Source organism: Miniopterus natalensis, chromosome 2, assembly GCF_054644295.1.
Source record: "Miniopterus natalensis isolate mMinNat1 chromosome 2, mMinNat1.hap1, whole genome shotgun sequence".
Lineage (NCBI taxonomy): Eukaryota > Metazoa > Chordata > Mammalia > Chiroptera > Miniopteridae > Miniopterus > Miniopterus natalensis.
The window spans coordinates 23,516,921-23,529,576 of NC_142082.1; the positions used below are offsets into that span (position 1 = coordinate 23,516,921).

Sequence of the window (12,656 nt, forward strand, 5' to 3'; positions counted from 1 at the left end):
ATTTATGAAATATGCTGTTGGCATTTTAATAGGGATTGCATTGAATTTATAGATTGTTTTTGGTAATATGGACACTTTAATGATGTTAATTCTTCCAGTCCATGAACATGGTATATTTTCCCATTTGTTTATATCTTCCTCTATTTCTTTTTTCAGTGTCCTGTAGTTTTCTGAGTAAAGGTCTTTCACATCTTTGGTTAAGTTTATTCCTAGGTATCTTATTTTTTTAGTTGCAATGGTAAATGGAATTTTTTTTTAGTTTCTGTTTCTTCTCAGAAACAGTTCATTATTGGTGTATAAAAATGCCATCGATTTCTGGGTGTTAATTTTATATCCTGCTACCTTGCTGAATTCATTTATTAAATCTAGTAGTTTTCTGGTGGAGTCTTTAAGATTCTCTATGTACAATATCATGTCATCTGCAAATAATGACAGTTTTGTTTCTTCCTTTCCAATTTGGATGCCTTTTCTTCTTGTCTAATTGCTGTGGCTAGTTCTTCCAGTACTATGTTGAATAAGATGGTGAAAGTGGACACCCCTGTCTTGTTCCTGTTCTTAGGGGAAATGGTTTTAGTTTTTGCCCATTGAATATGATATTGGCTGTAGGTTTGTCATATATGGCCTTTATTATGTTGAGGTATGATCCCTCTATTCCCACTTTGCTGAGAGTTTTTATAAAAATGGGTGTTAGATTTTATCTAATGCTTTTTCTGCATCTATTGATATGATCATGTGATTTTTATCTTTCAATTTGTTTATGTGATGTATCACGTTTATTGGTTTGCGAATATTGTACCAGCCTTGCATCCCTGGAATAAATCCCACTTGGTCATGGTGTATGATCTTTTTAATATATTGCTGGATCCAATTTGCTAATATTTTGCTGAGGATTTTAGTGTCTGTGTTCATCAGGGATATTTGCCTATAATTCTCTTTCTTTGTAGTATCTATATCTGGTTTTGGAATTAAGCTAATGCTGGTATCGTAAAAAGAGTTTGGAAGTGTTCCTTCCTCTTGGATTTTTTGAAATAGTTTGAGGAGGATAGGTGTTAATTCTTCTTTGAATATTTGGTTAAACTCCCCTGTGAAGCCATTCGGGCCAGGGCTTTTGTGTGCTGGGGGTCTTTAAAAGTTAGTAAAATACCACTAGCTGGTTTTGCTCAGTGGTTAGAGCATTGCCCTTGGACTGAATGGTCTCGGGTTGATTCCAGTCAAGGGCATGTACCTAGGTTGCAGGCCCTATCCCTGGCCCCAGTGTGGGGCATTTATGGAAGGCAGCCAATCACTGTGTCTCTATCACATTGATGTTTCTCTCTCTCTCTCCCCTCCTTCCACTCTCTCTGAAAAGCAATGGAAAAAATATCCTCGGGTGAGGATTAAAAAAAAAAGAAGTACAATAGAGAACAAGATGGAGTAGAATTTTTTAGGCATTGAAAGGAGCAAGTCTTTCACTTCATTTGGGCAGTCAGTGGATCTATGCCAACCTATTGGATTCAGTTATGAAAGAAAATAAGAATAAGGAGCACATATGAAATGCTGGAACTGTATGGTTAAAGGCTGAGTTTAAAAGGGTAGATGTAATTAGGGGTTTTATAATACAACATAATGTTCTGAGATGAAACTGCCTGAATCAGGTGGTAGTTAGTTGTTTAGCGTCTCACTTTGACTTTGAACTGTGTTTTCAGGAAATGTTTGACATGAAAGTCTATACAGTATGTCTGATCACTGGTGGTTATGGAAGGCAGAGCAGACAGGAATAGCTGCACGGGGTAGGGGCTGCCCACCTCCCTGGCTAACCAGCACTCTCAGTCTGGCTTCATGAGTTTGTTTATCCTTGTTAAACCTCTCTTTGTGTTGTTATTGCATTTGTTTTTGGATTTATTTTTTTGTAGCAAAAACCCAGATCATACTATTAGCTTGGAAGTACATCCTTGACATTCCTGAGTTGTACTATGTATAGCTGAGTTATATCATCTATAAACCTAAATTATTTTAAAATGTTGCCTATTATGTTCATGACTTTCCTCAATTATTGATGACTTTCATCGATCAGTTTGTTTTTGGCTATTTCACGTCAGGTATGCAATAAGCATCCTAATTCGTGTGTTATGATGCTTTTGGTTTTACAAACTAGACTACCACAGGTGGAAATCATGGGTTAAGCAAAATGTATATTTTAAAATTTAATAGATATTGCTGTATTCCCCCCCTCCCCAAAGGTATGGCAATTTTTACTCCTTCCAGCAATGTAAGGAAGTGCCTTTTATTTCTCATCTAAAATTCCTGTCAGTTGAAGAGGTGAAAAAAACGCACTTCTTTGTGCTTTAACTTGCGCTTTTTTGACCACTTGTGATCTTGAGCAGCTTTCTGCATTGCTCGCCATCTGCCTTTCTTCTTCTGTGAGTTGTTTTTTTTTCCTGTTGGGTTGCTTTCTTACGGACTTCTAAGAGCTTTTTGTCTATTAGGTATATTTACTCTTTGGCATATGTGTTGCAGATATTTTTTCCCCTAGCCCTTTTGTCTTGACATTGTGAATAGTATCTTTTGTCATAAACTTTAAAACCCTTTCTATGTTATTTGTATTGCTTTTCTTTATGCCATACACTTTTCTTCATTTACTACTACTTTTTTTTTGCTAAATTTACCCCTTGGTATTTTAGAGTTTCTGTTGCTAATGTGAATGGGGTTTTTTTCTTTTTTCAACTGGATATAACCGATATAGAGAGCTATCGATTTGTATATACTTGTGTTGCTTCCAAATAACTTACTAAAGTCTTTCCAGTTTTTAGCCTATTGAGTTTTCTAGGCATATAGTCATATCATCTCCAAATAAAGATAATTTTATCTTCTTCCAATACTTATTCCTTTTTTTCTTTTGTAGTACAATCAGCTAGAAACTTCTGTTAAAGTTATTAAAACCCGTCTTACGAGTAAAAAATCATATCCTGCTTGGAATTTGAGCTGAAGATGCGCCCCCACCCCCACCCCCGTTGCTTTGTGCTATGACCCTCCTGTGTATCTTCAAAGCCAGTGTTGTGCAGGCTTCTTCCTTCCCGACTAGACTCTGAGCTCCTTAAAGCTGGGGATCACATCTTTATTTTATGTCCCTCACAGAACCTAGCAGACAACTGAGCTGTCAGATGTGCTGAGCATGCTTCTGTTCTCTTCTTCAGTGCTCACCACTTCTTCCTTGAGGCTAGCCCCGACCTTTTTGGGCTCTAGATCAGATGTCCAAAGTGCACTTTGTCCAGAGGGCCCTTCTCCCTTACCCACCCTATAGAATTTAGGGTTTTGAGCCTCTACACCAGAGGAGTTCCCCTTCTCAAACTTGATCAGCATCACCTGGAGAGCTTGTTAAAACACAGATTTCAGGATCACCCCCAAAGTTTCTGGTTCAGTAGGTCTGGTATGGGACCTGAGAACTTTGCATTTCTGACAGGTTTGGATGCGACTGGTCCAGGCAGTGCAATTTGAGAACTACTGCTCTATCTAGACTGTAGTTGGTGACCTCAAGGATGCGACACTACAAGCTCTTTGCATGAAAAAGCCAGATTCTTGTGGTGGTCCAAGTTCTGCTCACATAGCCAGGTCTCCTTCACTTCACCTAGGGGCATCTGCCCAAGCCCCATCCCTCCACCTGAGTCTGGGGGTCAGACTGTGGGTCAGGCGCACACAATATTCATCTTTCAAAGCATAAGTGATTTTGAAATGAAAAGCATTTCTTTAGGCATGATGAAAACTCATTTCCCTTTCCACCCTCTCAGCCTCTGCACTTAGATACCTTCACGAAAACAGAATCATCCATCGGGATCTAAAGCCAGAAAACATCGTCCTTCAGCAAGGAGAGCAAAGAGTGAGTGACCCTCCTGAGACTTGGAAAGTCCTGGGGACTGGCTCAGGGAAGTTGCTTTGGTGGAGAAGGAACAAGTCTTGCATGTTTGTTTATATTTCTGTTCCCTTGAATGTGTATTTGCTTTGATTCTCTGGGAATGCTTTTTGATTTGAAACAAAATTCGGCAAAAAGTTTTGCTTGCAGATTGAGGCAAGTTTGAATGGATCGCATTGTTAATGGTCCAAATGTCAGGAATCTGATAAGGAAAATAATGTTATTCTTCCCACCCCCAACCCTAACCTTTGGGACTAGCACTTCTTGGAAATAGACTTTTTGTTTTCCATTTGTTTGAGAGCGGCCACTTTTGATGCTATTATGGAAACCAACTCTAAGTTGGCTCTTGGTGTGGCTGAGAAGAGGCATTTGGAGCTGGCACCTGCCCGTGGAGCCTGGTCCAGCCTGCAGCTTCCCCAGAGCTCTTAGTCACCCTCTTCAGTGGCCCTCCTGCATAGGTGTGGTAGTGACTTCCCCATGGGGCTTGGTGCTGTGCTTTTTCATGGCCCTCTTTTTTTAGCTGGGGTGATGAACTAGAGGTTCAGCTGAGAGGCATATAGTAATTCAACTGTGGGTCACTTAATCTCTCTGATGCAGCTGCCATCAGCATTCTAGCTTCATCCGTGACTATCACAGCACTCACCTTTGTTTCAGTTCATACCCATTCTTGCCATTGGTTTTAAGAGCTGAGACCTAAAGGTATTTACTTCTGAGAAGGGGCTGTCCTGGTCTTTCACATCATAAAGTCCAGGTTTAGCAATGTTGAGGGCTGGTACATGGTCCATTAATATTGATTGGCCTTCCTCTGGTAATTGGTCACAGAGCAAAGGAGAACATATGCCTTTTTCCAGCATTTTTCCAGCATATGTTTGTTTCCTTTTGCCCTAAATTTACCATGTCGAAGGCATTCTCCTATGTATTTGGTGGTTCTTAGGAGCTTAGGATCTAATACCACCTGGGAATTCAGATATATCCTCTGCTCTGTCAAACATTCAGAATTGTTGTAGGATGACAGTATGTTCTCATAATCCTCAGATTTCTCCTGCTCCCTTTTTTTCAGTTAATACACAAAATTATTGACCTAGGATATGCCAAGGAACTGGATCAGGGCAGTCTCTGTACTTCCTTTGTGGGGACCCTCCAGTACCTGGTAAGAAATGGGGTTTACATGTTTGCTGATCTGTTTCTCTCTGATGGCTATATTTGTGGGGCTACTCTTTACCTTTGTCTTCTAGCTTCTAAGTCTTACCAGCTCTTTGGATATTTTCTAGATGCATAGGAATTGTTAGTCAGAGCCATTTTCTGGTCAAGTCAGCACTTCCATCAGCAAAGGCCCTGTGGAAGGATGTGGTCACCTTCTTTCATGTCACAAGGGCTCTGCTGGTGTGCCGTCACTCATATCTAGTAACCTCTGGGCTTATCTGAAAATAAAGAATTTAAATTAGATTCATACTGGTCTGCAGAGGCCACAGTTTCCATGAGGCATATCAGGGGCCATTGAGAAGGAGCTGAGCTCTGAGCTCCCACCCTTTCTTTATGTGATTTGGTCTGAATATTGTGGTTCTATTTGAGTCATGCATTCATTCATTCATTCATTCAAGAAATAGTGTAGGCTCTGTGCCAGGCAGTGTGCCAGCAGCTGGCGATGCAATGGGAAAGAAGATAAGCATTTCCCTGGCCTTTAGGAGCTTAGAGTTTAGCAAGAAAGTAGGCATTACCCCGAGACACCAAAAAATAAGAAATTGCAGTTGTGGTAAGTGCTGCAAAGGAAAAGTGCAGGGTGTGCGATAAGAATATACATTAGGAAGACCTAGTCCAGTCAGGTCTGACAGAGGAGTAGGTGAAAAGGGGCTAGAGGTGGGGGGAGGGAGAGGAAATCCCAGGCAAAGGGATAGTACATTGGGAGACCAGAAAGTGTGACTGGAACCTAGAGAAGAAGGAAGAATGTATCTTGAGTTGAAGCTGGAGAGAGAGAGAAAGAGGACAGATGATGCAGGGCCTTTTTGGCTGGTTCAAGATTTTAGACTTTCTCTTAAAAGCCCTGGAGAGACATAAGAGGGTTTTAAGTTGGAGAGGGATTAGGTTTACCTTTTGAAAAGATGGTTCTTGATACAGTGGGAAGAATGAATTTCACTGAACAAGAGTAAAATCATAGGCAAGAAGTAAGGAGGACATTGTGATAGGCAGTTCAGAGCTAATGGCAGCAGTGAGGACATAGAAAAAAAATTGTTTAAGCAATGCTTAGCAAGAGACTTAGCAAGACTTGGTAATAGATTGCTTGTGGATGATCACAACTGGTAAATGTTGATTGAATAAAGGAGGCTGCAGTTTAAAAAACAAAAACAATAAAAGGTTGAAAGCCACTGGATTGGATGAGCTTAAATAGTCTATCTAGTTCTTAAATTAAAAAAAAAAAAAAATTCTTTGACGTCTTTCTGAGTGCACTGATACTTCCTACTTATCCCACTAGCTAGGGTATGGGCTCCATATGAGCGGTTTGTCACCTGCTTTATGGAATAGAGGTTTCAGAGTGGTGACTCATGGGGGGCTATGATTCAGGCTCCTGTGTCCATATAATGTAATTATGTAGGTCCTGCTGAGTGTCCTCTGGAATCCTCATTGACTCAGCAGCAGTTTGGGGGGGAGAGGGGGGTTGTGGGAACCCCATGCTCAGACCAGGAAGCTCAGTGAAACTGTTCACTTGCAGGAGGCAAAACTGTTCATAATGAGACACAAAGATTGACCTGACCCATCCCCAAATTCTTCCTCGTGGTTTGGACTCCTTGGCCCTTCCATAAGTGTCACACATCCAGCCATACCACGCACAGTCCTGTCCTCACGCCTTTGCTTATGGTGGTCCTTTTTGGAATGTCTCCTCTCAGACACTCATGTATGGAGCCTTCTTCCTGGGTCTGGTCCCACCTGTGCTTTGAAGCTTCCCTTAGTCATCCCAGCTCTTTCTACTTGGGCAGCAGTCATGCATCTGACTTTTTTCTTGCCTGATTGTAAATATTCCATTTCATTGTGCACCACGTGTCTTAAACCATATCAATTTAGGGACTTGGTCAGCATTTAATGCTTGTGTTATGCATTTGTTGTGTATACCTCAGTATCATTTTCCTTTGTTGTATGGAGCCCATCTTCCCATCTCTACACAGCACCCAAGAGAAAGGTATATGATGTACTCTGATCTACCTAAAAATAACCTTGGGGGCCCTTGTGTCAACATTAGGAGTCAGTGAGGTACAGAAAACTCCTAGATACCACCACCTAAACATGGTTACCTCCTCACCTTTGAGTGGACGTGCCAGTACTTGCTGGATGGAGCCAGAGAAAGTCTGCGGCATGACTAGAAGGGCTGGTTGCCCCTCTTGCAGTGGCTCAGGTGGTCCTGCCATGTGTTGTTACAGGCTCCGGAACTGCTGGAGCAGCAGAAATACACGGTGACTGTCGACTACTGGAGCTTTGGCACCTTGGCTTTCGAGTGCATCACAGGCTTCCGGCCTTTCCTCCCCAACTGGCAGCCTGTGCAGTGGTGAGTGAGAGACCACGGCCCTGGGGCAGGGGCTGGGAGAGTCTCCTGAAGGGAGGAGTATGTCCCTCTGTCTTTGTGATGTTGCTTCGCCTGTTCCCATCTCACTGGGCACTCCCAGGCTAGGTCTGAGACATCTGTGATCTGTCTCTCAGAGAGAAAGTCCTGTTGGGACCCAGCATGTGGGCAGTACAAGTTCCAAAGACCTAGAAAAGTAGAGCAGTTGTCAAGTATGAACATCTATAAATATAATATTATATAAATGACCTTTGCCCTGTGTTCAGTAGCAATAAGTCAGTACATTCACAGACCATTGCATAAATGTGTGCACTTACCCTGAAAATGCTGTGTATTAATAAACAAAGGTATGCAAATGAGAAATATTTACATGACATTTATTGTTGACAAATTTTACTAAACCTGAATATAAATTTTTGTTTTAAAAGTATAAGAAAGTGGCTTAAAATATGAACAAAATAAGTTACAAAGAAAGATTTTCTAGTAAAGCACCAAAGGATACAATTAAGTTTTAAAATTTACGTTCTTTAACTTTTTTTGATTATAAAATTGTGTTCATCATTATATAGATAAAAGTTAGTCATTATTGAAATGCATAAGTTAAAAATTAACATTCCCCTAAATCAGTTAGGTTTCATTCAGAGTTGTTCCTTGAGAGGCCACACACACTAATTTAAATGATCTTACTACGGCTCAAATGTTTTTGTTTCCAGTTTTTTGGATTAGTAATAAGTTTTTGCATGGTTCAAACTTCAAAAAAGTGTAAAACAGTATATATATACAGTGACATGTCATCTCAGACTGGTCTCCCAGCCACATAGTTTCCTAACCCACAGCCACCCTATAGCATTGGTTTTTGGTATACTTCCAAGATGTTTCGTACATATACAAGCAAATTGGCATATATTTGTTTGTTTGTTCATTAATGTGTTTCTCCCTTTTTTCCACATCAATGGTAGCATAATATGAACTCTGTCCTATATTGTGCTCCTAAAGCAGTTTATACTGTGAGAATTTCTTTCACGCACCTCAGAAACAACCACGATGAACATCTTTGTGTATCTCCAGGCTCTTTAGTGTGTGTATTATACTTTAAAAAACACACAAATAAATTACACACTCTCTTAGAACCTGCTTTTCAAACTTAGTATTGAAAATGCTTTATGTTTTCCCATATTATTTGTAATGTCTGTTTTGTATTCTACTGAGTGGCCATACTATAGCTTTTTTAACGTATCCCCCATTGTTGGAAGCATTTTTACTTCTTAAAATAACACCAAGAATAATATCTTTGTAAGGAAATCCTTGTACATCCACAATTACTTTTCCCTAGGACAAATTCCTAGAAATGGAATCAACAGATCAAAGATTATGCACATTCTAAAAGTTTTTGATGTGTATTAACAAAATGTTCAATAGAAATACCATTTCCACCAGGAACATACAAAGCTGTCTCTATTACCACACCATTGCCAACACTGGCTGCTGTCATTTTTCTACCTTCCTGGAAGTAGTAAAAGCAATTAACTTTTTCAAAAATAGGTATCTGCATCATGAGAACCTTTATTTATAAGAGTAAGATGTAGCCTTTGAAATCTGTTCCAGAGAGTAATTTTGTGCAATGGTAGTCCAGTTCAGTCAGCCTTTATACACCAGATGTTGGAGATGCAAAGATGCATGAGGTGAGGGCCAGCTCTTGAGCAGTCTGGTGAAATGGCAACATATGCCCTCCTGTGGTGGCTTATTTTACAACAAGCAATGCTTGTTGATCTGCACAGGTTCTGAATATTGAGGAATTAACTAATTAATTTATAGTTACACCTTATACTGTAACCATTATGAAAAAACTTTAAATATCTGTACAGCTGTAGTGTGTTTTTTTAAAATATTTTTTTATTGATTTTAGAGAGAGAGGAAGGGAGAAGGAAAGAGAAATAGAAATATTGATGAGAGAGAAACATCAACATCCGCTGCCTCATGCACCCCCCCCCCCCCCCCCCCCCCCCGCCCGCTGGGGATCAAGCCTGCAATCCAGGCATGTGCCCTGACCTGGAATCCAACTGGTTACCTCCTGGTGCATGGGACTCTGCTCAACCACTGAGCCACAAGGCTAGGCCAGCTGTAGTGTTTTTAACTAACCAAGGAATTACTGCAGTTTTCCAGTTCAAGTGTTCACCTTTTCTATAATTTATAATAAGATGAGTTAAAATCCATTAGAACTGGAAGAACAGTGCTATTTGAAAATATATTCCTAATAGCTTGGTATCTTCAGAGTAAGTCTGTTGTCTGCAGAATCAGCTTCCTATGACCACTTTCAAATGGATTTCTCTGACGCCCAATAAGGGTCTGTGTAGTGGACTAGTGTGTGAGAAGTGCCTGTCTCATCTGCTTTGTAATGCTGCAGACAACTCTTTAAAAATTTCACTCTGTCATCTCAGATGGTAGGTAGATGGTAATTTCAGGACAAATGTAATTTCAGCTTTATAATTCAATTATAAAGTTATTTTGTAATACATTTTGGACCTAAGCAATAAGCATTTATTTACTATGTCCTTTTATTTTTATAATTTCCCACTGACAGACTAAGTTTTCTATTCGAGGATCGTCCCATGTGAATGTAATGAAAAGTCTTGGTGCACCTGACTTAACAGTCAGTTTCAGCCAGAGCTGTAAGCCACCAGCCTCTGCCATCTGCCAGCTCTTCTAGGTTTCCCATGTACTCCAGATAGGCCAGTTCACCCTTTACCAATAAGAAGGGTTCAGGTGAATACTTTTTATTTGAATTTCCTAGGTGTTTTTGGAAAGATTCAGACATTCAGACAGAGTAGAAAGAACACCAGACTTTGGATTTGCGTTCCTAGTTCTGCCACTCTGTAGTTGTATGACCTTGGGCAAATCACCTAGTCGTTATTTCCTTACCACTGAAAGGGGGACTAAAAACAATGTCTGCCATATGGGGTTATTATGGCAAAGGAAGTGCATGTTCAGTGTCAAAGTACTTGCTTAGCTATGAAGCATTGTTCAAATTATTATCCTTGTCATCCAGAAGATTTGAAACCAGTTAGATTTTAAACTTTATTCCTTTAAGTGCTATTTCAGATGCATCAGTAGCTCTCTAAGCTGGGAAATGTAAAAGTTCATTCGCCCCTAGAAGTAAGCCTTAGCCATACACATCTAGAGGGAAGTGCATGTGCCATGCATGTTTCCTGTACATGTGATACGTGCCATAATCAGGGTTTGGAAGTCCTAACTTTATCCTTTATCAGAGCATGAGTGTTTCGGATTAGGTAAAATGAAAGGTAGAGGAGATGACAGGGACAAGCCAAGGATGAAACAAGAGGTCAGCAGTTCTGTCTGCAGAACTCGGCACAGGATGGTTAATGGCTCTCCCCATTCAGGCAGGACTGGCCATTCTTAAACTCTCACAGAAGCCTTCCTACCAGGATACAGATGCACTGACCATTATCTGAAAAGATAAATAGTGACCGAGGGGTATCCTGTACAGTTGTACAGTGATGTGTTACAAATGTGAAATGGCCCTTGACCACTGAGCTCCTGAAGGGCTGTAATGAACAAGAATACACATCTGCAGGCATTCCAAGGTCCGGCAGAAGAGTGAGAAGGACATCGTTGTTTTCGAAGACTTGAACGGAGCAGTGAAGTTTTCGAGCTCTTTACCTTACCCCAATAATCTTAACAGGTAAGGTACAGAAGCATTTTTCTTCAACAAAATGTTTTCCCCTTTTCAAAATAGATGTCTGAGGTGACATCTGATAGCTTTTAAATAGGTTATCAGGATATCATCCTATGATAAGAACTGGACATAATCCACTTCAATCTTAAACTTAGGTGGATTCCCAGCCCTTGCCCCATCTAGAAATCATCTTTTCTAAATTCCCATAACAATTTATCTCTACCTCTTATTACCCTTAGTAGCTTCGACCTTGTGTTGCATTTGATTTTGCATTGAGTTTATCTCCTACTCAGCTGTAAGCCTTTTAATTTCTCTTTGTACTCCTCATGTAGCCTAATACTGTGTCATAGCCAACAAATAAACCTTTGTAGTTTCGGCAGCATTGCAATCTGGTCTTAGAGCCAGAATATGAACAGTTATCAGAATTGGGTAATAGTACAAAAGCCAGCCACAGGGCAGTCACATTATCCATGAGTAGCATGGGTAATTACCAAGAGTATTTAGGGGATGGGGAGATGTGTGGATTACAGCTGTGTGGAATGATTTTGGATGAGCTGGAACTTTATGGAAAGATCTGGAAAGATGTGTGGGACATGAATTGATTAAGAGGAAGGAATTTCAAAGGGAAAAGATTGGGGGGAGCAAAGGCACATTTAGGGAATCAGTCAGTAGCCCTGTTGGCCTCATGAAGGGCTTTTGTGGAGGAGTGGTGAGAGGTCAGCTGAGACCTTACAGTAGGCAGGCTGTGGAGGGTCTGCAGTGCCAAGGGAAGGAATGTGACCTTTGTATTGTGAGCCAAATGCCTTTGAGGGAGGGTGATTTACAAAAAACTCCAGCAGCAGGGGTTCTAAATTGTGTGTGGAGATCACCTGGAGGTCAGGCATGCCTATAAAGTGTTTTTACAAAGCTTAGATCATCTTGAATAGCCAGCTGTGGATCAGCCTGTTGACCCATCTGTTGAGAAATCCCTGATTTGAGGGGATGTTTCATCAGATCAGGAGAGGTGATAAGCACCTGAATAATTAAGTTGGTTGGAAATTGCTCACTTTTTCTCTCAGATTAATTCCTTTTTAGTGATCATTTAATTGGCTGCCATCTGTGTGTATAATGGTGAAATGCATGTGAGATGTGTGCTTTTCAATTCGCATGTTAAGGCCACCTGAATTTCACATTAGCGGCATCTCCTCCTACACTGTGCTCCTCTTCTCAGCGTCCTGGCACAACTACTGGAGAAGTGGCTGCAGCTGATGCTAATGTGGCAACCCCGACAAAGGGGCACTGATCCTGTGTATGGGCCCAATGGCTGCTTCAAGGCCCTGGATGACATATTAAACTTAAAGGTGAGCATGGAGGCAACAGGTCAGGTCCCCATGGGACATGGCAGTTCTTATGAGAAAGAAATGCTTGTTAAAAAAAAACAGGTCATGCCCTAGCCGGTTTGACTCAGTGGTTAGAGCACTGGCCCTCAGACTGAAGTTTCCCAGGTTTGATTCCAGCCAAGGGCATGTACCTCTGTTGCAGGCTCA

General features: G+C 40.8%; 1 protein-coding gene across 6 annotated transcripts in view; it reads left to right on the top strand.

Annotated features, from left to right (window-relative positions):
• IKBKB (inhibitor of nuclear factor kappa B kinase subunit beta) overlaps positions 1-12,656 on the top strand; it is a 51,622-nt gene that overhangs the window by 24,169 nt on the left and 14,797 nt on the right. For all 6 annotated transcript variants that reach the window (XM_016195614.2, XM_016195615.2, XM_016195608.2 and 3 more), the window contains exons 5-9: positions 3,765-3,853; positions 4,947-5,036; positions 7,297-7,421; positions 11,029-11,136; positions 12,341-12,470. In XM_016195614.2, the coding sequence (XP_016051100.1) occupies positions 3,765-3,853; positions 4,947-5,036; positions 7,297-7,421; positions 11,029-11,136; positions 12,341-12,470 (542 nt within the window). The remainder of the gene's footprint in view (positions 1-3,764; positions 3,854-4,946; positions 5,037-7,296; positions 7,422-11,028; positions 11,137-12,340; positions 12,471-12,656) is intronic.